Genomic DNA, 26,684 nt, shown 5'->3' on the forward strand with positions numbered 1-26,684 from the left:
CCTCTGGACACATTCCAGCTTGTCAACATCTCTCTTCAATTGTAGTGACCAGAATTGGACACAGTATTCCAGGTGTGGTCTAACCAAGGCAGAATAGAGGGGTAGCATGACTTCCCTGGATCTAGACACTAGACTCCTATTGATGCAGGCCAAAATCCTGCATCATGATGATGATGATGATGATGTTGTTGTTGATGATGATGATGATACTGTATTTGTATGCCGCCCTATCTCCCCAAGGGGACTCAGGGTGGATTCCAACATAGAACGGCAAACATTCAATGCCTACATAAAACTAACAAACACTGACATAAAACCCCAGAAAAAACCTATTTATGAAAATAACATTTAAACCTAACATCAAATTAAAGCCTAACACCAGTAAATTAAACTTAACATCAATAAATTAAACTTCACTTAGTCAGACAAAACTATATAATAACATAAACTCTAAACAAAACATCCACATTAATTTACAACAACCAGCAAGGGTTCATAAAACGGTGTGGGTTGATTATGTAGTCAAATGAGGTCACTGGGCTCGCGTGGACCAGGAAAGGCCAAATACAAATTGTTCTCAACCAGAGGTCCGGCAGTGATCTCTCAACCATCTAATCCTCCTCCTCTCCATATGTTATCTTCTCCATATGAAGGAGAAGAGGGAGGGGCCTCGCTTTATTTCTTTAGGGAGGAAGTTCCAGAGATGGGGGGCGACCACGGAAAAGGCCTTTTCTCTCGTTCCCACCAGCCATACTTGAGATGGGGGTGGAACTGAGAGCAGGACCTCCTTGGATGACCACAGTGCCTGGGCTGGTTTGTATGAGGAGATGCGATCGATCAAATATCCTGGACCCGGGCTATTTGACCAGCACTTTGTATTTAGCCCAGAAGCAGACCGGCAGCCAGTGGAGCTGCTGCAACATGGGAGTGGATCTCTCCCTGTACCAATATCCAAGAGCTTCTGTATGGCAATGTTTTATCATTTTTAGAAGAGGATCAGGGATTGGTTGCAGACACAGTTAAGAGGTTTCACTGTTTGATGTCCATGCATGGGCAGCTCAGCTGAGGAGCTGGAAGTGTTATCTGTTCATGTGTCAAGCTTGAAGATAGAGTAAACCTATTCATGCCACACTCAAAAATTGGCTGTCAGAAAAACTGTGCAGGCTTACTATCTTCATTTTAGCTTTGTAGTAAGTGCTATATTTAGTAGCACTGCTCAGTGTCATTGCTCTATGGCAGTTAGTTAGGTGTGGTATAGATAAGATGAAGTCTAATTTAAAGTCCTCTGTGCTAATACGTCTTAAAGCAGAGAGACCAGTTTCTATGCACAAAGTGCTTTGCTGAAATGTAAAAAAGAGTGTTTCATTTCATGTTTTTTGCAGCAAAACTTCTGTTAGAAACATCTTGATGTTAAAAAGAGTGATAAAATGAACATGGCTGAAATCTCTCAATGTGTTCATAGTGTGAATGTATAAAATCTGAGGATGTTCCCTTATAAATCCAGACCTCTTCCTTGGGAAGCAGGTTCAAATTAGAAATGTGAACTGTTGTGTTGTATTTCTTTTCATTTACTACTTTTAATGTTTTTTAATGTATTTTAAACAGGCAACTTCAAAACAAGCACAATGGATGCCATTTCAGTCACAGGGATGCCTTTGAGTTCCTTGCCTGATCTCAGAAATGCCACCACAATGCCTTTGAATGAAACTGCCTGTGAACACTGGAGAGAAATCCACCATCTAGTTTTTCATATGGCCAATATCTGCTTTGCAGTTGGATTGGTTATTCCAACCACTTATCATCTCCATATGATTGTCCTACGAGCCTTGCTAACAATAGGTAGGCCAAGCAAATGTGTATAACTTTGACAATGTGAAGGATCAAACTCTAGCAGTAAAGGCAAAGAAAAATAACAATCTAACAAAGTGGTGATATTTCTTACTTTTGAACTATAAAAAAAATGCTGAAAAGGATTGGGCAACTGCATTATGGCAGAGTACCAGGGACTCACTGCTGTTTAGGAGACAGCCCACAGGATAGCCCATTTGCCCACATCATCCTATTCAATTCAATGAAGGTGAATTGTTTCCCATCCCATGTGTTTTTGGTACTTTAGAAGTGGAATATCATGGATCCGAAGTTCCTGAGATGATCACAGACCATCTTCTCCTCCTACATTTTAGGACTGTTTCTAATATTTACATAACAAATTGTGATGGGCACAGACAGGAAGTCCCTCTGTGTCATGGGATGGGCTCCATCCCTTTCAATTGCCTAAATGGATTATAACTTTTTAAAAATGGGGGCATGGGATAAGGTCCTAAGTTGTCGCTTTTGGCAAGAGTTGACCATGGAGTCACCCTAGAGAGAACATACTAATCAAGTCCACAAATAATTAAATCCGCAAAAGCTAAACTAACAATTTTATTTATTTATTTATAGTATTTATATTTTGCCCTTCTCACCCCAAAGGGGATTCATGACGGATCATAATGCACACATAAGCAGCAAACATTCAATGCTGTTTTAGACATACAAGACAGACAGACAGGCAGACAGATAGATGTATTTTGGCATTTCCAGCTTCAGTGCAAGAGCCCCCAGTGGTGCAGTGGCTTAAACCCCTGTGCCAGCAGGACTGAAGACCCACAGATCGCAGGTTCAAATCCAGGGGGAGGTGGATGAGCTCCCTCTATCAGCTCCAGCTCCTCATGCGGGGACATGAGAGAAGCCTCCCACAAGGATGATAAAAACATCAATTCATCCGGGCGTCCCCTGGGCAACGGGGACGCCCGACTTGCAGACGGCCAATTCTCTCACACCAGAAATGACTTGCAGTTTCTCAAGTCGCTCCTGACACGACCAAAAAAAGCTTCGGTGCATGGAGGTTATGCTTGATTGCGGCCACAGGGGGTGCTGTCTCTTCATCCACTATGACGCCGAGTCATTTTGATCGTATTTCCTCTTTGATCATCGGCATTTTTATAGTGTCGTAAAATACAGACCTAATTTCTCTACTCACAGCTCAGATGTTTTCAAACTGCTTAGGTGACAGTAAGCTAGGCTTAACAGTCTGATGCTCCATCCGACTCAAGCTTTGAACTTGCCACCTTCCAGTTGGCAGTAATTGCTGCTGGCAATTAACTAGCTGTGCTACAGCCCAGCCTTAAATGAAAATATTTATCTATTTTAAATGTTTTCATCTGTCATAAGTAAATATTTCTTCTTAGTTTCATTCCTATTTTTGTAACTTTTTGGTAGTTTTGTGTGTTCCCATGATGAATGTTTTTACTAGACAAGTGGTTTATAGATGCTTTAAATTGAAATACATATTTAAATAAATAAATAAATAAATGACACATATATTTCCCTACTTTGCCTTTAGTGCAATGCATGATACGCTCTTATATATAGGTAACTGGCAAATTATTTCCATACTTTTTCTGTTTGGGGAGAAATTCTGATTGCTCATACATACATAGGTCTGTGTATCGCAGTGGAGTGAACAAATAGACAACTGTTGTTACTGTAGTCTTTATTGACACTTATTCAATTTTTGGCAGGATGTGCATTTTTTATCATCTGGGCCACACTTTTCCGCTGTGCCTTGGATGTAATGATCTGGAATATAGCATTCCTTGTTGTCAACCTTCTGCATTTCTTATACTTGCTATATAAGAGAAGACCGGTATGTATATCACCATTAAACGACTAATAAGAGTGTTGAAGAGACTTCTTTGAAAGTTTGAGTATTGCAGTTCTTGACATTTGATTTTCCATTTCCACCTTAGTTCATGTTTGCATAATATATGCAAAACTTTGTTCTTATTGTCTTGAGAATATTTCCTTTTCACAATGAAGCGTACACAATTTTTAGGAGGCTTAGCTCCTTTGGAGTAGTAAAGGTTGCCCAGCTGACTTTAGACTAAACATGACTATACTTGAGAGGTTTATTTGTGCTTATCCAATAAAGCAGTACTCTGTGAAATCAAATCAGTCTCATGCTATGATACTCATATTAATCTCTTTTTATTATACCAGAACTCAAAAGATTACAATGCTATATTAAAAGGAATATTTAGAATTCCTTTTAATATAGCAGAGCACCTGATGAACCAACCTGGACACATCATATTATTTGAGAACACAGAAATGCTGGGCCACTCTAACAACTACCATGTCAGACTACACAGAATCCACAAACGTGGACAATTTTAACAAAAAGAAAAAAACCATGAAAATGAATAAAATCTGGCTACCAGTATTAAAAACTCTAAAATCATAAGAGTAAATAAAGAACAACATTAAAAAACAGGGGAACTCCAGACAAGAAACAATCAGGGACAGCTAATAACCTCTCAACAAAGGATTCCCCATGTAGTAAGAAACTACACCTTAAAAACTGCTAAGCCATCAAATGCTAATCAAGGTGGCCAATTGAAACATTCACACCTAGCTCCAACAGAGAAGAGTTCTTTCTCCCACCCTGGACATTCCACAGATATATACATCCCATTTTCCTAGTTTCCAACAGACCTCACAACCTCTGAGGATGCCTGCCATAGATGGAGGCAAAACAGCAGGAGAGAATGCTTCTGGAACATGACCATACAGCTCGAAAAAATTACAGCAACCCAGTTATTCCAGCCATGAAAGCCTTCGACAATACATTTAGAATATATGATTAAAATGAACCAAGTAAGAAATAAACATGAAAAGAAACCTTTCTTATATAAAATTAAATCATTCCAAGTTATGTTAACACACATGGTTCGATGACATCTCTGTTTATACAGAATCTCAGACATTTCTGCTTCATTTACTATCATAAACTTGCAGTAAACAGTTGACAGGATTAACCGTTTACTGCAACAGGATTTGTTGAAGTTTACTTGTTTTGAGGGGGAACTATTGTATTTAGCGAAAGAGTAGACAAATCACATCCTAATATTGTCAGACCGCATCTCCAGTAACCGTTCACTTTTGTCTATGATTGGTGAACTAGAATTTATGGAAGTTTCAGTACAAAATATCTGGATAGTCTCAATATCTGGATAGGCATTTGTTGAGGGGGGGGGGGGGACTTGACAGCTTTGTGAAGAAAATAAGAAACCTTGTAGTTCTCAAAGTTTGGCTCCTCCAAAAAAAAAAAGAAAGAAAAGAATGTCCACCTCTTTTTTTATGATGCTTTTGGACATTGTTTAAGAAGAGGTGTTTTATTTTTCTCATCTTTCATTAGTATCCTTTAAATGATTCCTCAGTGAATGCCTCCCATATTTATTTATCTGGTGCTCACTCCTTTTCAGTTTTCTCTCTCAGTGTGAGTTTAATTGGTCTCAGTTCAATCTGCTTCTTTTCTTTTGTATTAAGGTAGGACAGAGTGTCCTGGTTAGTAACTGTATTGATTCAGAGGGACATCTAGATTTAAGCCAACTTGTTTGTCCTCTTTCTTGTTTAGGTGTACAATTGACAGTAGAATGCTAATCAGCCTTCTTAGCCTCAGATGTGTGAGATTGTCACTTGCTGGCACATATACCGCTGACAAGAGGTGAAGTAGGACATTACTGAAAAACAAATAGCAACAAAATTGGATCCAAATGTTCAAGTATACTAGAAAGTGGCTGGTATAACACCAACTTCTGCACAAGGGTCTTGGATGGGGTGAGGAGAAACCTAGGAAACAGCAGACCAAGTATATGAACATGGCATGGAAGCAGAGCTATAGATCAGAGAAGCAGAAAATAGATACAAATTGGCACTTCTTACATTGGAGGGAAGTGAACAGTGGTAGTCCTCAAAGATCTCTGTTGGGGATACTGTTGTTGTTTCAAACCTTGTTCAGGAATCCTCTTGTGTTGAGGGTGATCAGAGAGCAAGATTGTTGATTGCACCCAATTCTAGAGCATGACATCAGTGATCACTTCAGACATAGAAACATAGAATCATAGAGACCTCATGGGCCATCCAGTCCAACCCCCTTCCAAGAAGAAGGAAAGTCGCATTCAAAGCACCCCTGACAGATGGCCATCCATCCATGAAAGACTCATATTAAAATATTAAATGTGGCTCATTGTATGCAAGTTTGGAGCAAAAAATGTCAATTTCACATGTCTTAGGATAGAATTACGGCTGGTGATAACTGACCTTGGGATGAATTTGTGGCATCTTAATGAAACATGACTCCACTGCGCAGCCTTGTGAAAAAGACAAATTAAATGTCGGAAAAGGAGTTGAAATAACATTTCTGATGTCATAATGGCTTTATACAAACTAAATATTTATGTGGCCCTGCTACAACCAACAAAGTCCTATGCTACATGAGTCCAGGCTGTTAGAACGGTATTTTCCCCTGTGAGCCTGTCAAGCTCTAGGACCTTCAAGAGAGGTCTTTCCCTTTGTCCTACTCAGGCTCATCTCAGGATCATTTGGTGCAAACCAGGGAAAAGGCCTTGACAGATTCTCCCAGATTTTGAAACTCCTCTCTGGTGAGATTAGGATGCCTTCTTTTTTCTTCTCCTTCTGCCAGCAAGTAAAAACTTTCCCATTCCAATAGGGAATTAGAAATGGACTATAATAGACTTTATAATAGACTTTTGATGGAGTGCTGTACTGTTTCATTGATTTCTATGTTGTCTTGTAATGAATTTTAAATGTTTTTAACTCCAAAGATTGTTCAGTTGGTTGTAAAATATTCTCTCATACCCCCCCCCCCTTTCTCTGTGTGTGATGTTTCTGTATATTTTTAATCTTCACTGATTTTCAGAATTCGTAAACTGCCTTGAATCTCATAATTGAGAAAAGACGGGGTATAAATGAATAAAATAATTTAAAAGAAGACAAAGAAGAAGGGAAGGAAGAGTAATTCTGATATGGCCACTCTGTGTACAATTACAGTCATTGCACTTGGAAAGGAATCAATGGTCAAGGGCTAGAGCAAATTCCCTAAGGCAAAAGTAACATTTACAGCATTTTAGCTTAGGAAAAAAGAACAAGGGGTATGTGACATAGATATATAACGTTCTGCATGGTGTAGGGATTGTGAATAGGAAAACTTTTCCATGTTTCCTAATAATAGTTTTGGGGTCATTCATTGTAGATGTATGATGGAACATTCAGAACAGATAAGAAATACTTTATACAGATCAGAGTAAAAAATGTGGCATTTGCTACTATAATATGTACTCATAACTGTCAGATTAGATGGCTTTAAAATGATTTGGATACCTGTATGTTGGATATAGATAGCAATGGCTACCTATCCTGAAGGCTATCCTGAGGATGCAGTAGTAATAACTTCCTGCCTCTGGTCATCCTGCAAGGCTCCTGCTGTAGAAACCGAATGCTTATCTAAATAGTGCTGCCTAAATGAAAACGTCACAAGATTGTAAATCCAGTGTATGATCTTGAAACTATTGGATAGGATGTCGGTCATTATATTTCACTAGAAAAACGATAGAACATTTTGATAATTGTTTTATTTACACCATATGGAAAGACTAATAACTCATCTCTGCTGAGGCCCAAGGGAAATTATATCTTCGCATTAAAAGGAAAGGAGAGGAAAGGAAAGGAAAGGGAGGAATGAACTTTCAGTTCTTATCTAGGTAAAAGATAGAATGTTATATATCTACTGTCATAAAGCTTTCAGGCTACTTGCCAATTCCTTTAATATTATTTTGCAGTAAGGGAGGACCAGTATACTTCTGTATGTCTGTTTTTTAAAATACATTTTTACTAAAATACACTGGCATCTACTGTCCATGTTAACTAAACTAAAATGAACTGACATCTGAAACCAGTCTCCTTTGATACTTCTTTGTTGTTGTATTTCCAGATAAAGATAGATAAAGAGCTCAGCAGTCTGTATAAAAGAATGTTTGAACCGCTCCATGTGCCTCCAGAGCTGTTCCAAAGACTGACAGGTCAATTCTGCAATATTCAGACCCTGAAAACAGGTCAAGCATATGCATCAGAGGACAAAACATCAGTGGATGATCGATTAAGTATTCTGCTAAAAGGAAAGTATGTGCTTGTAAGATTTCATAAAGGAATTCTCCTTTTTAATGAAAAGTAAATAAATAAACAGTTATGGGAGGGAGATGGAAGCAAAAAATGGAAAAATAATGTACCATATCTTGGGCCGGATGTAGAATCTGCCTCTTGGAAGGATTTCTTTCTTCTGTATGAGGTTTCTCACCTGGAAAAAGAATCTCACTTGTGATTATTTCTTTTCATGTCAGGAGCAACTTGAGAAACTGCAAGTTGCTTCTGGTGTGAGAGAATTGGCCATCGGCAAGAACATTGCCCAGGGGATGTCTGGATGTTTTGATGTTTTACCATCCTTATGGGAGGCTTCTCTCATGTCCCCACATGGGAAGCTGGAGCTGACAGAGGGAGCTCAACCTGCTCTCTCCTGTTGGTCGGTAGTTCTGCCAGCACAAGGGTTTAACTCATTGTGCCATTGGGGCTTCCACTTGTGATGATGATTTTCATGGTTTCTTCCATTCACTCCAGAGAATTGATGAACCCTTTGGTTGGAACAGTAGTGGGGTGGTTGTAATGGAAAAATGTGAAAGAATAGAGAGTGATCTTATTCTCGCTTGTCATTGATAGGAGCATTCAGAACTCAGTTGGTTGGATGCTCATAATCAAGACACTGTATCTAAATCAATCACTTGCATTTTCTGTTACAGCTACAGAACAACTCCCTTATCCGCAGATTCAATATCAATGGCTTAACTTAATCACACTTGAAAAAAATACCCCAGAAATGTTTGTGGGCATCTCTAGATTCTCCAGTGCTGTTCTATGGTATACTTCCTGTCCAAGCATAGTCAAAATATCCATGGTTACAGGTATCAGTGAGGGATGTATCCCACTTATGGGAGATTTATTCTGTATATTATTATTTTATCCATATCTTTCAATTGTTATACAGTTACAGTTTGATACCTTCTCATTTCACAGTTTTGATCCTAGGAAATTTCCTTGTTGATGTTTTCTCCATGAAATGTTTCAGGCATATTTATATAATATGTGTATGTGTGCATGCACACAAACACACACACAAAACTTCATATTTGTGCAGTGATAACCTAAGGAATATGTCTGGATTCAAAGAATCTGTGATAAAGAAGGTGTTTTTTAAGACAGTAATAGTATTTTGATAAGTTGGGTTTAGTTGGGTTTTGCACAGCTTCTTCCCAATTTATTTTCTTTCATTGAGTTGTACCATCTTTGCATGTGACCCTAAATCTGTGACTTCTTTGCTGTATTAAATTCATAGATTGCTTGGTTATCATGGTAACTTGAATTTCGACCCAGGAGTTTCTAGTAAAGGCTTTATTGGATAGCATCCAATCTGCAAAAAAGAACCTGACTTTTAAAGAGGGTGCTTCAAAAAGCTAACAGTCAAGTTTGAAAATATACTCAGGGGTGAGAAATCTGGCTCTCCAGATATAGTTTAGCTCCAGCTTCCATCAGCCCCAGCTGGCATGGCCAACTGACAGACATGATGGAAGTTGTTGTCAAACATGTTTGTTCTTTTTAATATGCTCTCAGACTTCTTTGTTTGGTTTCAATAGAGATGCTCATTTCACTCAGCCATTTGGCTAAAATGGAATTAGTACTCAATATGAGTGGAATTAAAGTGAGATAATGATTAAAATAAATAGTTTTTGATTAATTTAAATTCATTGACCCCAAAATGGAGCATGTGGGCTCTGCGCGTTGACATAACGTGCTACAATTAGATAGCCTTTTAATAATGACTTTAGCTTTGGAAATATTAATCCCAGATTTGCGGAGAGCTTCAGAGCTTCAGAGAGGAAATTATTTTGTGCTGGATACTTCATTTCATACATCATATGTGTAATATAAAGTAATTAAACTCTGAATTAGAAATGGACAAAGCTGTTATAACACTGTGATATCTGTTTAGTCAATTCCATTGAGTAATTTAAGCTCTATTGCTAATCCAAAACTGACTCATTTCAGGGTTTTTTTCTATCCATCGCTGAGAGTAAATTTAATACTACTAAAATTCTGTCATCTTAGGAGTATATCAACGTTTCTATAGTGAGGGGCTGTTATATGTGGGGGCAGTGGGGAGAGGAAAAGAAGGAGGTTGGCTAAAATCTTGTTGGGCAGTTAGGAATACGTTACCTAAAGGAATGCACTCATGACTCTTTTGGATTTATGATTCCTTTGTAGTCCTTTTCTGAGAGCCATATAGCTTCTTCCTTTCTGGGAAGCTGCTGCTGCAAGCAAAGGGAATCAATTTCTCTGTTGATTGGGAAGCAGCTATCTAATGGTCCCATCCCCTCACAATCCCAGTGAGACTAGGAATTGTGATGGGATCCTGCTTTTACCTATTGCACCCAAGATCACTTCTGGGATTCGGTTGGTTGGTCAGCTCCTTCCCAAGTGAGAAGGAACCAGATCCTCTGTCTATTACAGTAGCTGATTCCAGAAAGTGGGGATTGGGGGAGAATCAGGATGGAATTCACTACATAACACCATAGCTATAATTTTTGTGTATATGTAAATCCCCTGAAGGTTTCTGGCTATTAATAGGATTTAGGCTTTTGTAAAGTTGGCATTAAGCCCAGCACTTCTGGGGAGCACCTGCAGAAAGATTTATGATTCCTTTCTGTTTGGTTCTCAGAACTCATTGTGCAGGAAGGTTTATTAATATTAACCAGGTGAATAGATTTTCCAAATGAATGATTGCTTTCTCATCCCCATTAACTTGTCCTCATAATGATCCGTAGATCCGTATTAATCTTTTTACAGAGGCAGACTGAATTGTTATTTTACCAAAACCACCCAGAAAAAGACACAGTTTTAGACTGCATGCTCTCTCTCTACTAGGGATGATTATCAAGCTGTAAGAAACAATAGGACAGATATGCAGTCATCAAGGGCTAGATTATCCCATGCTGATTCATTGTGATACTATGATGGCTGGCAGCAAAAGTTCTGTTCCCAGGATCTTAACCATAATTAAGAAAGTGGGACTATGCTCTAGGATGGCATATTATTCTACTGTGTATTAATTGCTGTACTTCAGATCTTTTCAAATGTGTTTAACATTTTTATCATCAGAATGAAGGTCTCCTATCGAGGGCATTTCCTGCATAATATTTACCCCTGTGCCTTTATAGATTCTCCTGAATATCGTTCAACTCAGATGAATCGGGGTGAGAAATTCCAGGTATGGGACCATGTTATATTATGTGAAAATAGTAAGATGTCAGATTCATTAATGAAGTAAAGATGCAGTGTCATAAATTTTAATGAGCAACAGTGTATTCATTGTCTAGTCTAACATAGGCATATAACATTTTAAAATGTTTATGTAGATACATAAAATATTTATCATTTCAGATACAAAATGTCATTGTTGGGTTGCTTTCAAGAGCAACTTTTAGGGTTCGTTTTTTTCCCACATTCATGTATTTTTAAAAACCTGGGATTCTGCCCCAGGAGATGTAAATAAAGCGATGGAGCTCCATTGTTGTAGCTACATCTCTCAAAGCTACCCCCTACTTTTGAAATAAGGCAACCCCCACAACAGCATTGTGCCTCACTGCTGGGAGGGAGACAGTAGGATGCATCTCCATTCAATAGCTTGGAAAGACTTCTTTTGGGAGGACTTCCTAACTCCACAAACAAGTTTTTGATGGCACTTTTATCTTTGCAATAGTGCAATTACTTTAACTATTAATTCTTGCATTAACAATGCTATATTATCAGCTTGCAATGGCATAAATACTGAGAAGAAAGCCAGCCAGTGTCTTCTTTTAAAGAGGATGTGTGTCTTATTTGTCAGTTAAAGCTGTAGCACCAAGTGTTTAGTCTTTAAAACATTTGAGCTACTTTAAATGTGCACCTGTCTTTAGAGCATGCAATACAATCTTCAGTCAGCAGTGGGCAGTCATACCTAATTGGCACATAGCTTTGCAGCTGATACGAGTTGACCTTAGTGAGCAGTAGTCCAAAGGAGAGAGCTATAAGGCTGTCTCTCAACCATGGGATCAGGAAGACTCCTCCTGGGAATGGAATGGGCAGAGCGCTTCTGTCAGTAACTTGAGTCAGAGACAGGAAACCCGGCAGAAATTCATACCATCAGGTTTCTAATCTAAGGCAAACCTCTGCCTGAAATTAAACTTTGAATATGCAGCATAGACTTTCCCAAATCCCAGCATCTTACCTTGTTGTGAAGAGCATGAACTGAATGTGGAATATTTGTTTACAAGGACCACCTGGATTGTGGGTTGCAGTTTTTAAAAATAATTATTTGTTTTGCCATTTTGTGAATATGCAGTAGCTGCTGATAGTAAAACAGAGACAGAGGGCTGGAACAGAGTATAAAAATGGTGACTGATGTAATATGTTCCAGTCAAAGACTGGGCTTAGTGCCAATATCATATTCCTCCCTGCAGCGGAGGACAGTTATTGGATAACTGAACTACCATTGACTAATACATCCTCTGCTTTGAACACTGATTTGTTTTGTGTGGAATCTAATTGTACGGGATTAAATCTTAATATTCCTGTTGTGCAGGCCAGCTTAAGTTGTAACCAAACAAACAGTGGACAAGAAGAAGCCTATAACCTTCCTTCTCTCACCACCCCCCAAATTCAAATTTTTTGTTAGGATTTGCTGCCACCTAACAACTTAAATCTCTCTTTGCCAGTATCAGGTTGACCTGTCATTCAGTTTTTATTTGTATCAGGCATTATTCCTGTGATTAAACCAATTGCAGAAGTGTTCATTTTTCATTGTCTGCTAAATATTTCTCCCAATGTTGGGTTTCTATATATCTATATCTATATATTTGTATTATATAAATACAGAAAAGTGTACACAAAATTAAATGTATTGCATGGTATTCCCTTGCATGCTTATATACTGGCGATATAGTGGTCTCTTGGTATCCATTAGAATTTGGTTCCAGGACCCACGTGGATACCAAAATCCATGGATGCTCATGGTGTGGTGAAATGATGTCCCTTACAGAAAGTGGCAAAATCAATCTTTGCCTTTTGGAGGGCTGTCTAGTTTCTTGTTTGGCTTAGTTGTGGAAATACCACATTTATCATTTCCTTTGAGAATTACTTGTTCCATATATGAATCTGTGTTTTTCTGCTTGAGAAACTTTGTTCTTTTTCTTGGTATGCTGGTGCCATCTGCTGGATGCAAGCTTATATAAACTATCTGAAACTAAGTCCTGTGGTTTGCTTGCATGTGTGAAGCAGCCTTTAGAAATAAGGCTACAAACTGTGTTTGTGCCTCAGTATAGGCAATAGAACTCCCAATCTACTGAATTGGATCCATGTGGCCAAAAATCGTGATACTGCTTATTGGAACTTAGGCCTAGGATATGGTAACTGTATTCTCATCTGTGATGACAGCAGTATTGCCATAAGGTAAAGGTTTTCCTTGGCATTAAGTCTAGTCTTGTCCAACTCTGAGGAGTGGTGCTCATCTCCATTTCTAAGCTGAAGAGCCGGCGGTGTCCATAGATACCTCCAAGGTAATGTGGCCAACAGGACTGCATGGAGTGCCGTTATCTTCCAGCCGGAGCAGTACCTATTGATCTACTCACATTTGCATGTTTTCACATTGCTAGGTTGCCAGTAGCTAGGCCTAACAGTAGGAGCTCACCCCACTCCCAGATTCGCACTGCCAGCCTTTTGGTCAGCAAGTTCAGCAGCTCAATGGTTTAACTCGCTACGCCACCAGGGAACCTAACCACAAATAAATATAAAACCCATCTTAAAAGCCAATCAGCTATCTATAGCAACTGTGGTGTAGTCTGCTGCCATCGGCAAGTCAGGCTGTGAGGAGTAAAAGCAAGAATCCTTGTGGGGACCTTTTGCAACTCTTTATTGCAGCCTTTGTTGTTGTTCACACAATTTCTGGCTTATAATGGCCCTAAATAACTCCCAACATGGGGTATTCTGGGGTTGAAAATGAGTGACTCACCCAAGGTCATCCAGTTGGTTTCCATGGCCAAGTGAGGAATTCATCCATGGTCTCCAGAGTTGCAAACTAGCACACAAATCACTCTACTGTGCTGGATCTCTCATTGCAGCCTTGCTGACAAGCAAAATCTTCCAATCCTTTAGATCCACACCATTTCCTGCTCTTTCAAATTCACTGATGCTGCCCACCTTTTCCTTTTGTGACATTGGAGCTCTGACATCAGAAGCGTGGGGGTGGCTGGACTGCATCCAAGAATGTGAAATGTGTAATGTTGGATCCCCCTTTCTGAGGTCTCATCTTCACCCTTGGTACATTATTCCAGGGACTGTAGCATCATGCATTTAGCTACCTACAAAGACTGTGTTTCTGTTGAATACTGACAAAGTGGAAAGCTTCACCAGCTACAGCTTGAAGCACACATGGACATTCCCTTTTGGAAGTCACGACTTCTGCTTGAATCTTGAAATCCTAGATGGCTTTATTGCACAAGTAGCAAAATGTCAGTCAGCTTACAACATACCATAGGTCCGTCAATGAGCAAGGTTTCTTTTGTGTGTGTCAGGAGTGACTTGAGAAATTGCAAGTCGCTTCTGGTGTGAGAGAATTGGCCCTCTGCAAGGATGTGGTCTAGGAGACTCACTGATGTTTTACCATCCTGTGGGAGGCTTCGCTCATGTCCCCACATGGGAAACTGGAGCTGACAGATGAGAGCTCACCCCACTCCCCAGATTTGAACTACCAACCTTTCCGTCAGTAGTCCTGCCGGCACAAGGGTTTAACCCATTGCACTACCAGGGGCTCCCTCGTGAGCAATTTATTGTGTAGGATTCTGGCCACACAGCCTCCTTGAAGACTTGCTGCACTGCTAGTTACATATTTTCAAGTAACCTGAGGGCCCTTCCACACAGCCCTATATCCCAGAATATCAATTATCTGAATGTGGACTCAAATAATCCAGTTCAAAGCAGATATTGTGGGATTTTCTGCCTTGATATTCTGGGATGTAGGGCTATGTGGAAGGGCCCTGAGAAAGCTTGCAAGGAAGATGCCCTGAGAGAAAACATTATTTTCTCCTGATTGCTATGGCATTCAAGTCATTTCTGACTTATGATAACCCTAAGAGCCCTTCCACACAGCCCTATATCACAGAACATGAAGGCAGAAAGTCCCACAAGATCTGCTTTGAACTGGATTATCTGAATGCACATTGCTATATATTCCAGTTCAAAGCAGATAATGTGGGGTTTTATTCAACTATGTGGAAGAGGCCTGAGAATGTGACTTGCCAAAGGCCAATCGATAAATTTCTATTGCTGAGTGGAGATTTGAACCATGCTCTCCAGACTCAGAGTCCAGTGCTCAGGCCATTACACCATGTTGGCTGATTTGCCAGAGGCTTCTGTGGATTATTCTGCATTGTGCTTTTAAGTCCAACTTTTTGCCGCACCATGTTTTGCCACAGTTCAGAACAGATAAGCACATCCTGCGCTGTATTGTTGAAATGGCATTTGATGAGAGAAAACACTGTTCATATGCTTATGTTAAGTTTCTCTTTGCTGAAGATCCCAACTAAACGTATTGCAATCATAGAGACCCGTTACTGTGGTGCTAATTTTATGAGTGCTGTTTCTTCGTAGGTCTCCATTACCGCCGATGATAACTGCAAGTTCTTATGCTGGTCTAGAGAGAGACTTGCATATTTTCTGGAATCTGAGTCATTTCTTTTTGAAATATTTAAGCATCTCATTGGAAAAGATATTACAAATAAGCTATACTCATTAAATGACCCAACTCTAAATGATAAGGTAAGCAGGTTCCTTTCCGTAATAATGTGCTGTATAGCTGCTGTAATACATAAGCTTGCTTGTATGCTCTTCCCCACAAGACATATTCCTTGTTATATCTTTAAATGCATGCCTTCCAAGATCCCTCAATATATCTTTATTTTAAACGTGGTACTGCTCAGTCTTAAATCAAAAGACGATGACCTGCTAGATGCTGTAGATCACTGGTTCTCAACCTTCCTAATGCTGTGACCCCTTAATACAGTTCCCTCATGTTGTGGTGACCCCCAACCATAAAATTATTTTTGTTGCTACTTAATAACTGTAATTTTGCTACTGTTACGAATCATCATATAAACATCTGCATTTTCATTCACTGGACCAAATTTGTCACAAATACCTGATATGCCCAAATTTGAATTCTGGTGGGGTGGGGTGGGGTGGGGTTGACTTTGTCATTTGGAAGTTGTAGTTGCTGGGATTTATAGTTCACTTACAATCAAAGAGCATTCTGAACTCCACCAACAATGGAAATGAACCATACTTGGCGCACAGAACCCCCATGACCAACAGAAAATATTGTGTTTTCTGATGGTCTCTGACCCCCCCCCTTGCGACCCCCCCCCTCAGGGGTCCAGACCCCCAGGTTAAGAAACACTGCTGTAGATTTACCAGAGACCGTCATTATGGTCACACCCTGCTAATCAACTGCTTTGGGGAGTTTGGTTATATGAATTGCCAAGTTTAATGCTTTTCTATTGTTACAATGTCTAATGCTAGAAATGAACCAGGCTTGACATCCAGGTATTATAATTCTCTAAGTAGTCCATGGTTAATGTAATTACAAGCTTACCACTTTGATAGGAATTCCTATGTTGTTAAGTTTACATGCACATATTTGACTTATGTCTCCATTTTGTCTAGTTTCCTTCGCAAACAACAAAAGCTGTGTAAACATTTTAAATCACTTTTCTTTTTAAAAAAACCAAATCCTGTGGGATATAAATGTCTTATTAAATGTTGCTTTTGCTATAGATGATTTTAAGAATAGTATGTTTCTCTCTACAGGCATCCCAAAAAATAGATCGGCAGCCCAGCCTGTGTTCACAACTCTCTGTGATGCAAATGAGGAACAGCATGGCTAGTTCAAGTGATGGGGAAGAGGGCTTGCAGCATTTTCTCAGAGGGACTTCCTCTGTCTCTTCTCTCCGTGAGTCATGAACCAGTTGCTCACTATTTCTAGGAATTCCTTAAAGTCCTTGCAAACAGTTGCAATCAGAGAAAACGTGGGGAAACTGTGGCTAGATCTGTGACAACAGCAAGAGAGAGGAGTCCCACTAATGTGTTCATAGGTTGCTTTCTAATCCATTCATTCTCTTACATTATATCATTTTTCAGAGGAAATATATAAAAAGAATGAGGTGGGTGTATGCTGGGGGGTGGGATAAGGGACAGCATTGTCGTTATCACAATGATCACATTGAAAGCAGTAGGCGTAGATCATTGCAGATCAAATTCCATACACCACTTCTACACATGGAAATATGTATATATAGGAGTATTAACAAGGAGATAAATACACATATAGACACACACACACACACACACACATTTGCTCATAATTACTCATGTGGGCACTTTCTGAGTTTAGTTGTGAGTTCTCAGATACTATCCACGTGCATACATCTTTGCCCATGTCGTCTTAGTTCCTGACCTTCACCTCAGGCAGTGCACATGGTAGTTAGGAAAAGAGAATCCTTTTTTATTTCAAAGTGAAAAGGGTATTTTTCCATCAAACTATTATTTTTTGTCTGTAGAAAAGCTGTGAAAATTAAATGTGTCTTGGACTAGCATTAGCGAGTTGTACAGTCTAGGACAGTGGTTCTCAATCTGTGGTTCCCCAGGTGTTTTGGCCTACAACTCCCAGAAATCCCAGCCAGTTTACCAGCTGTTTAGATTTCTGGGAGTTGAAGGCCAAAACATCTGGAGACCCACAGGTTGAGAAACACTGGCTCTAGGAGTTAATTTCCTATCACATTACAGGAACTCTCAGTAGAAATTGTGTATTTATTTATTTGATGTATGACATGCTGATTTGCAAGTCTTTGCAATTCTGGTTCCTCATTGTATATCCTCGAATGTCAGTGTACATGGAAATGAAAAGTCATCTTATACTTCATTGTTTGTGTGTGTGTGTGTGTGTGTGCGTGTTTATGTGCCTTCAAAGCAGTGGAATGGCATGTAGATTTGCTCAGATGTTAGCGTCACTATTTGCAGTGGTGCTTCATTCCTAAATATTGTACTGGTATATAGTTTTGTAGCCTGATACTAAACTTACTGATAATGAAAGCATGTGTGTTAAATAGTTACTGACACAAACCCTAACTCTTCTTTTGTATTAAGGAAATAACCAACAAGAAATGTATAATGTTTGTGGAGTGAATCCTTTACAGCATGATGTTTTCCGTTGACACCATCACACATTAACCAAAATTATTTTTAAAAGGTATTAATGTTTTAAAAATAAAATGTAACAATTCTCACTTCATAGAAGTAGTGATTTTTTTCAAACCTGTGCTTTATAGTAACATTCAGAGACTTAGTAGTGGTGATCTGTTCCATAAAAAGATATTTAGTAACCCTGTAGTGTCTTTGAGACTTAGAACTTTATCCCATGAGACTGTGACTGCCTCCTGAGGAATTCTGGGATTTGTAGGGAGGCCCAGGGCTTCTCTGGATGAACAATATAATGGTCCCTCCCTAAACTACAAACTCCAGAATTCTGTAGGAAGCAGTCACAGCATTTAAAGTGGATTGAAGTGGATAAATGCTTAAATGTGATAAGGCCTATAGAGTCTCAACTAATTCAATGTAGTTTGTGGCAGCCACAAAAACGAAGTTCTTGGAATATAAGAACTACTTTCCAAGTAAGTAGTATACACTTAAACAGGAAATAACACTTACAAATCAGGAACAGTTCCCCCCCCTCCCCCCAATTTTGTTACATACTGTTATTTATTATCCTATGTGAATGTGAACTAATCAAGTACTGCATTTACATTAACTGGGGCCTCATACATCCCTCTAAGGCAGTGTTTCTCAACCTGGGGGTCAGGTTGCAGGATTGCATGGGGATATCAGAGGGGTCACCAAAAACCATAAGAAAACACAGTATTTTCTGTTGGTCATGGGGGTACAGAGTGCTATTTGATTGTAAGTGAACTATAAATACCAGCAACTACAACTCCCAAATGTCATGTCTACTTTCCCCAAGCTCCACCGGAGTTCACATTTGGGCATATTGCGTATTCATGCCAAGTTTGGTCCAGATCCACCATTGTTTGAGTCCACAGTGCTCTCTGAATGTAGGTGTACTACAGCTCCCAAACTCAAGGTCAATGCCCACCAAACCCTTCCAGTATTTTCTGTTAGTCATGGGACTTCTGTGTGCCAAGTTTGGTTCAATTCCATCACTGGAGTTCAGAATGCTCTTTGATTGTAGATTAACTATAAATCCCAGCAACTACAAATCCAAAATGACAAAATCAACCCACCCACCCACCCCCCACACACACTCACCAGTATTCAAATGTGGGCATATCAGGTATTTGTGCCAAATTTGGTCCAGTGAATGAAAATACGTCCTGCATATCAGATATTTACATGATGATTCATAACAGTAGCAAAATTACGGTTATGAAGTAGCAACAAAAATAATTTTATGGTTGGGGGTCACCACAACAGGAGGGAACTGTATTAAGGGGTCGCGGCATTAGGAAGGTTGAGAACCACTGCTCTAAGGCTGTTTTTGTAGTCCAAATTCCCCAGACTACACTTTTTCTGGCAGTCCTCTAGGAGAAGCCATTCACCTTACGTCTAACAAATACTTGTTTTCCCAAGGTCCAGTTTTGTTTTTCTCTTGACATTTTTTTGGCAATCCATGTAAACCTACGGAGGGTTCCAGGAACATTACCTTGGTACCTTCATATGCCAAAACTCTCAATTCCTGCTACAATTTTGAAAACTATCTGTTCTTTGAGGTCCAAAGGTATTCTGTAGTTATACTGTAAAAGCAGAAAAGAAAAGTAAATATAAAGAAAATAGTTAAATGCTTGAATTTAACGGATGTAATGTTTGACATTTATTAGCCAGCCATTTGATTTAAAATGCTTTCTGGATACAAATCTTTTTTTAAAAAAATCTTTCTGCTGCATATATTTTAGATAAACACAAAAAGGACACAGAGCTATAACTAGATATTTTAATTAGTTTATATCATTTGAATTTTTCTGATTCTGTGTGTCCTTTATTGTCTCTGTTGCTTTTCTTCCTCCCTTTCTTCTTTTTTCCCTTTCCTATCCTTTCCACCCTCCCTCCCTCCCTTTCTTTCTTCCTTCCTTCTTTCCTTTCTTTCTTTCTTTTACAGTGGTTTTCCTCTGTGTTAGATATTTTTGATGTTTTAATTATATTAGGTATTCATAATGATGTAGGATAATTGTTTAAATGAATAATTAATAATACAGGGTGTTTCAAAATGATGGACCTGATTTCATATGTATTTGAACATCAATGTCCTGATAATGAAACCTGCCAATTTTCTGAAAACAATCAAGCAGTAGCAATTAGCCTATTTTATCTTTATCTTTAGTGTACTCACTTGCATTCGGATACCTTATTTTAGCTAGCCTAAGTATCACCTGAAACATTTCTGACTTATGGTGACCTTAAACTCATCACAGTGTTTTGGGGGCAGGATTTGTTCAGAGGTGGGTTGCTTGAGACTGAAAGAGTATGACTTGCATATCCATAGCCCATTGCTCAATTCATTGCACTTCGATGAGCCAGACTCCAGATTAAAAATGTGTGTGTCCTTTTTAGATATTAGAATAGCCCATGATAGTTGTTGTTTTAGGAAAGATTTAAGACGTTACTTTATTATTATTTTTAATTGACAGGTCAGCCATCTCCTCATTTAAGAACATCACCTAAAATGAAACCAATTGAAGAAAGCGTGGAGGATGATGTCTTTGAGTTTCCACCTGCTGTACCATCTAAATCTCACCAGTGACGGCACTGGACTGAATTCTACTGAATTGCACAAGCTGATCACAAGCGTGGTAGTGATGGAAGACATGTAGATGAGATTGTAAAAGTTATTATTATGATTGTGTGTTTTATTTCACTTTATTTTGCCACCAGATGCCTACCTTAAGAAGGATTATATATTGATCTTACCATATTGTCTGAAAATAATGGGGTTTTTTTTTGTTGCAGCAGGACTTAAAGCCATTGTGTGTTTGGCATGCCTCATTTTTGTCGATAGAGAGGGAAACTCCCTGTATATGTACACAAACACACAGGCATTCACCTACACAAACATACACACCAACAGAGGAGGCATCCCAGCCCTAACTCCTTTTTCTCCTGGTACTGAACACTGCTCATCAATTCTGAATCTTCAGCTGAAATATTGGAAATACCAAGTTGCTGTTGCGCTTGTGTGCCTTCAGGTTGTTTCTGACTTACGGTGTCCCTAAAGCAAGCCAGTTTCAGGGTTTCTTGTCCGGGTTTGTTCAGAGGGGTTTGCTATGTCCTTTCTCTTAGGCCGATATAGTGTGGCTTGGGCATTCACCTAGTGGGTTTCCATGGTTAAGCAGAGATTCAAACCTTGGTCTCCCAGAATCCTAGTACACCACTCAATGCATTACATCACACTGACCTAGACTCATTAAAACTGTGTACAGTGCAATTCCCTGTACCCTTGGGGGATACATTCCCAGAAATAAGATGGCTAGCAAAATTATGGATTATAGAGACCCCTATTGAATGTCTTCTGTTTGTTCTTTCCCATAGCAGTTCTACTAGTAAACACCTATAGTAGTGTTCTCCATGCAGTTGGAAGCTACCTTCCCAACTTCTGGTCCCTGAACCACCAGTGGTCCCCAAGAACTAAAATATGGTCAGTCGCCTCACCGTTACTACACCGTTGCAACGAGAGTGACTGCTCTCGTTAAACCTTCTTATAGTGCAGAGGAAACAAAACCAATTCATAACCCTTTTGGTACAAATCTTGGAGAGAAGCTCTTCGTCAGAGTCGTCCCTGGTCAAAAAAAATATGTTGGGAACCACTGATTCTAGAGGTAGAAGGCATGCAGTGTTCTGCAGGTTGTGCCATGTTCTCTCTGTACAATACAGGGTCTCCTCCTTCACAAATTTATTAGAGTGTCCACAACCACAGCAAATGGTTGTATTGGAGCAATTGTATTTAGAATTGAAGTTTTAAACAGAAGAGACAAAGGCCTTTAGTTTTTAATTATATTGCAGTGAAAACACATGAAACACAATGCAATGCAAGTTATAATATTTTATTCTGGCGTTTTAACCCATCAAAATCAGCTTTGATTCATAGATTATCCTGATTTTTTATTTATTTAATTGCTTTGCAAAGTGCTCTGGCACGTTTCCCACAGTTGTAAGCCTGGCGCGTCAATATAAATACATAAATTTATTGATAATAGTGAAACGTGTTCTATGGCTAAATGGTGATCAGAAGACTTGGTATAGTGCCTTTTTATTCTAGTTCCATTCATAATACATATCTGGGGTGTAATTACGCTGCACAGCATTTCCAACGGAAGAGAAGCACTTTCAGTCTCATTGGTTTAAACTGGATTTTTTGTGTGCACTTAAGCATAGCTCTCCTACTGAAATGTGTGAGAGTTTAAGTGCTTAATTTTCTCCACATTTTAACAGTTGTTATAGTAATAGCAGGTGCTGAAAACAGCACCAACATCATCTTGTATGTGGCCTGTACTGGCAAACACTTTAATGTAAAAGCTATATCCTTGAAAAGAATTTTTTTTTTGGTCGTGTCAGGAGCGACTTGAAAAGAAATAATGTCTGTCATTAGGATGTCAGCAAAAAGAGATACCACACATTGATGTGAATAAGTATATTTTTTCAATTCTACATGTATAGATTCTTCAAACTGATAATTGTGAACTTTAGTATTAAAATTCTAATTTCTGGAACAATTTTATAAGTATTTTTCTTCATGTAAAGCAGCCAGAATTGCATCCTTTCTTGATGTTATTCTCAGTGGAAAAACTGTTTTCTTCTACAGTCAGACAAATAATGTAATGTGGCTGAACTTTATTGATCAGAATGGTTTATAAGAGCAATTCATCTCCATATTGTGTCACATCTATAGAGTCAATCTGTTAATAACCGGACTATTTTTTTTTGTGTGAAAATGAGTGTACATATGAGAAATATACATTTAACTTTTCTGTACAATAACATTAGTAAATGTATTTAACTCCTGCCTTGCTTAATAAATCTTCAGTTGTATGCATTTCCTTTACCAGCCATTCCAATAGGGATTAAATGTCACATTGAGAATAAGCAGGTGATTCTTGAGATGCCATCAGACTTTTGATCACAAATAGTCAGTGTAAGTTTTCAAGCTTATCATTCCATTCTGAGATGTTGAGGGGCAGTCTTGGAGACATCTCAGAGCTTTGTGGCAGTCTATCCTATAGACCCTTTCTATTGAGTTCAGTTATAAATTAATGGTTCTGTTATTTAAAAAAAGACATCTAGTAGCAATGAAAGGCATTCTGAAATCACAGAAATATAATAATCAGCAACAACAATCATGTCTATGGCAAACATACATAGAGCCACAGCACTCTGTTTGACAGGTTTTCCACAGAAGAGGGAGAAATTGTATCAACATATGGATAACACACGTAATTCTATTTTTGTTTGGTTGCAGTAGTCTATCTCATATGCTCCCTTTTGTGCACTGAGGCTTGGAATTTCCTGAAATTCTTCATGATTTTATGTAGACTTCACAGATGAAATCTATGGTCTATGGGAAAGCCTGGTGCTCAGTAGTTTTTTTTGTTTTGTTTTGTTTTGGTGGAACTTTGGATCATCAATCAAAATTATTGCCTCTTTGTCTAGTGCAGTGGTTCTCTAGGTGTTTTGGACTTCATCTCCCACAATTCCTAACAGCGGGTATGATGGCTGGGATTTCTGGGAATTGAAGTCCAAAAGACCTGGAGGACCAAGGTTGGGAACCACTGATGTAGCGCAAACTGCTCTTAAATATCAACCTGTTGTTTATCTCTATTAGAACAGATTTTTTCTCCTCGTCAATTTTTCTAATGGTTATCATGAAATCATCCTCCAAACTCAACTATAATGTAGATATCCACAACTGTTCCATTCAACACCAAGGATGCACCTACACTGTAGAATTAATGCAGTTCAACCGCACAACAATTGCCATGGTTTGATGCTGTGGAATCCTGGGAGTGATAGTTCACACTGTCTTTAGCCTTCTCTGTGAAATAATGCTAGTTCCTCTCCAAATTACAACTCCCATGATTCCATAGTGTCAAACTGCATTAATATTACAGGGATGTGTCCAGCTACTATTTGAATCTTGCAACAGGCATCTGCAGGAATCTTTGAGGGTTCTTGGGAGGCACCTACAGATGGTTTCTTTGCAGTGCATGCAGTTACAGGAAAATAACAGAACACCTCCTTGATGTTGTCCCACTCATAACATAGAAATGGCTTGCATATTAGACTGGTTTTGTGGGGGCAACAAGGTTCAAATCAATATAATGTAAGAAACATTTCTTGACTTGAGAGCATCATTGTAGACTTGAACTTGAAAATCATGATAAACTTTCAGACATCATGCTTTGCTGGCTTGTGTTGTGAGTTTTCCGGGCTGTATGGTCATGTTCCAGAAGCATTTTCTCCTGATTTTTCGCCTGCATCTATGGCAGGCATCCTCAGAGGTTGAGAGGTCTGTTGAAAACTAGGAAATTTGGGTTTATATATCTGTGGAATGTCCAGGGTGGGAGAAAGAACTTGAAACTGCTAGGCCATTTAAATGCTAATCAAGGTGGCCAATGGAAACATTCACACCTACCTCAAACAGAAAAGAGTTCTTTCTCCCACCCTGGATATAAAATGCATATATCTACGGCTAAGCTACATTGGTTTCAAGCTGACAAATAGCTGTATATTTGTATTTTATTTTAAGATGACTAGATGTATGTTGTATGTTGTGTTTGCACTGTCCGTTTTTGATAAGGCCAACTGGCTAATCAAAAACATTTTTTGAACATGGCCATACAGCCTGGAAAACTCACAACAACCTAGTGTTTCCGGCCATGAAAGCCTTGCTTTGCCTTTTCTGATTCCAAAGTGGAACTCTGCATTCATCCTTTAAAAGTAGTATGGATGGTAGAATGAATTAGTTTAGCCCACACTCCTTTTTAATATCATTACAAAGCCCTGAAAGATTTATTAATGCTAATTAGAAGAGTATTCAAAGCATGTGCAGCCTGTTGTCTCTGAATACTTAGAGACAACAAATATCCACAACCAACTTCATAAATTCTTACCATTGTTTGCATGCTGTTATTCCTTCAATGGAGTGCAAGAAAAACTTTCTGCATCACAGAAGTCCTAGAATCAACCTAAAATTTTGCTTGTACAAATTCTGTGTAAGAAAAGGGAAGTATGCTTGTGTAACGAGAACAGATGTTGGATTGCAAAAACAATTATTCTCTTACAGGCCTGGAAAGCTCGTCTCTTTGACCCTAACCACACTGGCTATATTTGGGAGTTAAAAGGGACATGTGGAAAGACAGACAAAGAATGCTTCACTTCTAAGCAGTTGGGAAATAAAACTGCACTTTGGGTAATGATCTCAGCCATACAAGAAATAGTTACAAAATCATTTTGGGATTCAGCTGGAAGTTGTGATCAGAATTTCCAGCTAAATCTCTTCCGTTTCTAGTAATTGACTGCACTTCAGTTTATAATGTACCTCCATAGTTTCCTCCTTAGAGATTAATAATCTATTAAAACCACATCCTGGTTTCCTGAACAAAGTACTCTTGGGACCTGAATTCCCCACCAACCTTTGTTGTAAAAGGTGATGTTGAAGTGAAATTTCACTGATGTATTGACTGGAGCCACAATTAGTCCAGCCTTCTATGACACAAATAGCATGTGGCAGAGTTGCTTTGTGCACATACTTTTCCTTTCAAAAATAAAAAAGGAAATACAAGAAATACGTTTAGTATTATTACTCCGAAGCTGTTCAGCTATGCACTTAAATTAAGGAATTGTTTCTTGCAATAAGGAGTAAATTATGACTGACATCCTATTGAGTTACAAATGCATAAGATCAACTTACATATTCTATTACAAATGCCACCTAAACTTACGGTATCTTAACAAGCAATAGCTACACTGAGCAATTGTTGGCTGTTACAGTAGATTAGGAGAGGATACATAGTTAAATATGCATATGTAGATTTGTGGGCTGTCCAATAATATTTAGTTATGTTATAACATATAGACATCTACAAATGTATGTCCAAAATACTATTATTCAGAAGCATTATTAAATAAATGTAGACACAATGTATTAATAATTGTGAAATGAGGTTTGAATTATTTTTACTGAGCACACTGGGGGTGGGGAACATAGATCTTGGCAATGTACATCTCTTGGTCTAATTTCAAAAACTACAATTTCCAATTTCAAAATGCACACGGTCAGTTCAAGTTTCTAGAAGGCTGATCTTTCCTACACACATACATTCACAAAGTGGGGAGGAGGAACAGTGAGCAGGTGCTGGTTTGCTTACATTTGGTTTGGGTCTTATCCATCACGGCCAGGTTTAGAGTGGTTCTCCTGCTGACGCATCCTATAGGAAACATAGCTTCAGTACTGACACTCCATAGAGGATAACTATTAGTATTTGAAGAAGGGCTACAATCTGAGTGAGAAATGTGAGATTGCTGTCATGACAACCAATATATCAAATAGCTGGCTAACTGGATGGTTATGCTCTTTTTCAGCTCTCATT

The 26,684-nt window shown here is 38.8% G+C and overlaps 1 protein-coding gene across 3 annotated transcripts in view; it reads left to right on the top strand.

Moving 5' to 3' along the window:
* Positions 1 to 23,131, top strand: part of LOC132760829 (blood vessel epicardial substance-like) — a 75,345-nt gene extending 52,214 nt beyond the window's left edge. The window contains exons 2-9 of one of the 3 annotated variants that reach the window (XM_067467357.1): positions 1,606 to 1,839; positions 3,564 to 3,688; positions 7,835 to 8,022; positions 11,107 to 11,215; positions 15,631 to 15,798; positions 16,846 to 16,987; positions 18,181 to 18,283; positions 20,733 to 20,817. In XM_067467357.1, the coding sequence (XP_067323458.1) occupies positions 1,626 to 1,839; positions 3,564 to 3,688; positions 7,835 to 8,022; positions 11,107 to 11,215; positions 15,631 to 15,798; positions 16,846 to 16,987; positions 18,181 to 18,248 (1,014 nt within the window). In that variant the 5' untranslated portion in view covers positions 1,606 to 1,625 and the 3' untranslated portion in view covers positions 18,249 to 18,283; positions 20,733 to 20,817. Of the gene's footprint in view, positions 1 to 1,605; positions 1,840 to 3,563; positions 3,689 to 7,834; positions 8,023 to 11,106; positions 11,216 to 15,630; positions 15,799 to 16,845; positions 16,988 to 18,180; positions 18,284 to 20,732 lie in introns of all 3 variants that reach the window. The other 2 variants (XM_067467366.1, XM_060753100.2) reach the window with 2 other exon arrangements.
* The last annotated feature ends 3,553 nt before the right edge of the window (positions 23,132 to 26,684 follow it).

This window comes from Anolis sagrei, chromosome 1 (assembly GCF_037176765.1).
Source record: "Anolis sagrei isolate rAnoSag1 chromosome 1, rAnoSag1.mat, whole genome shotgun sequence".
Classification (NCBI taxonomy): domain Eukaryota; kingdom Metazoa; phylum Chordata; class Lepidosauria; order Squamata; family Dactyloidae; genus Anolis; species Anolis sagrei.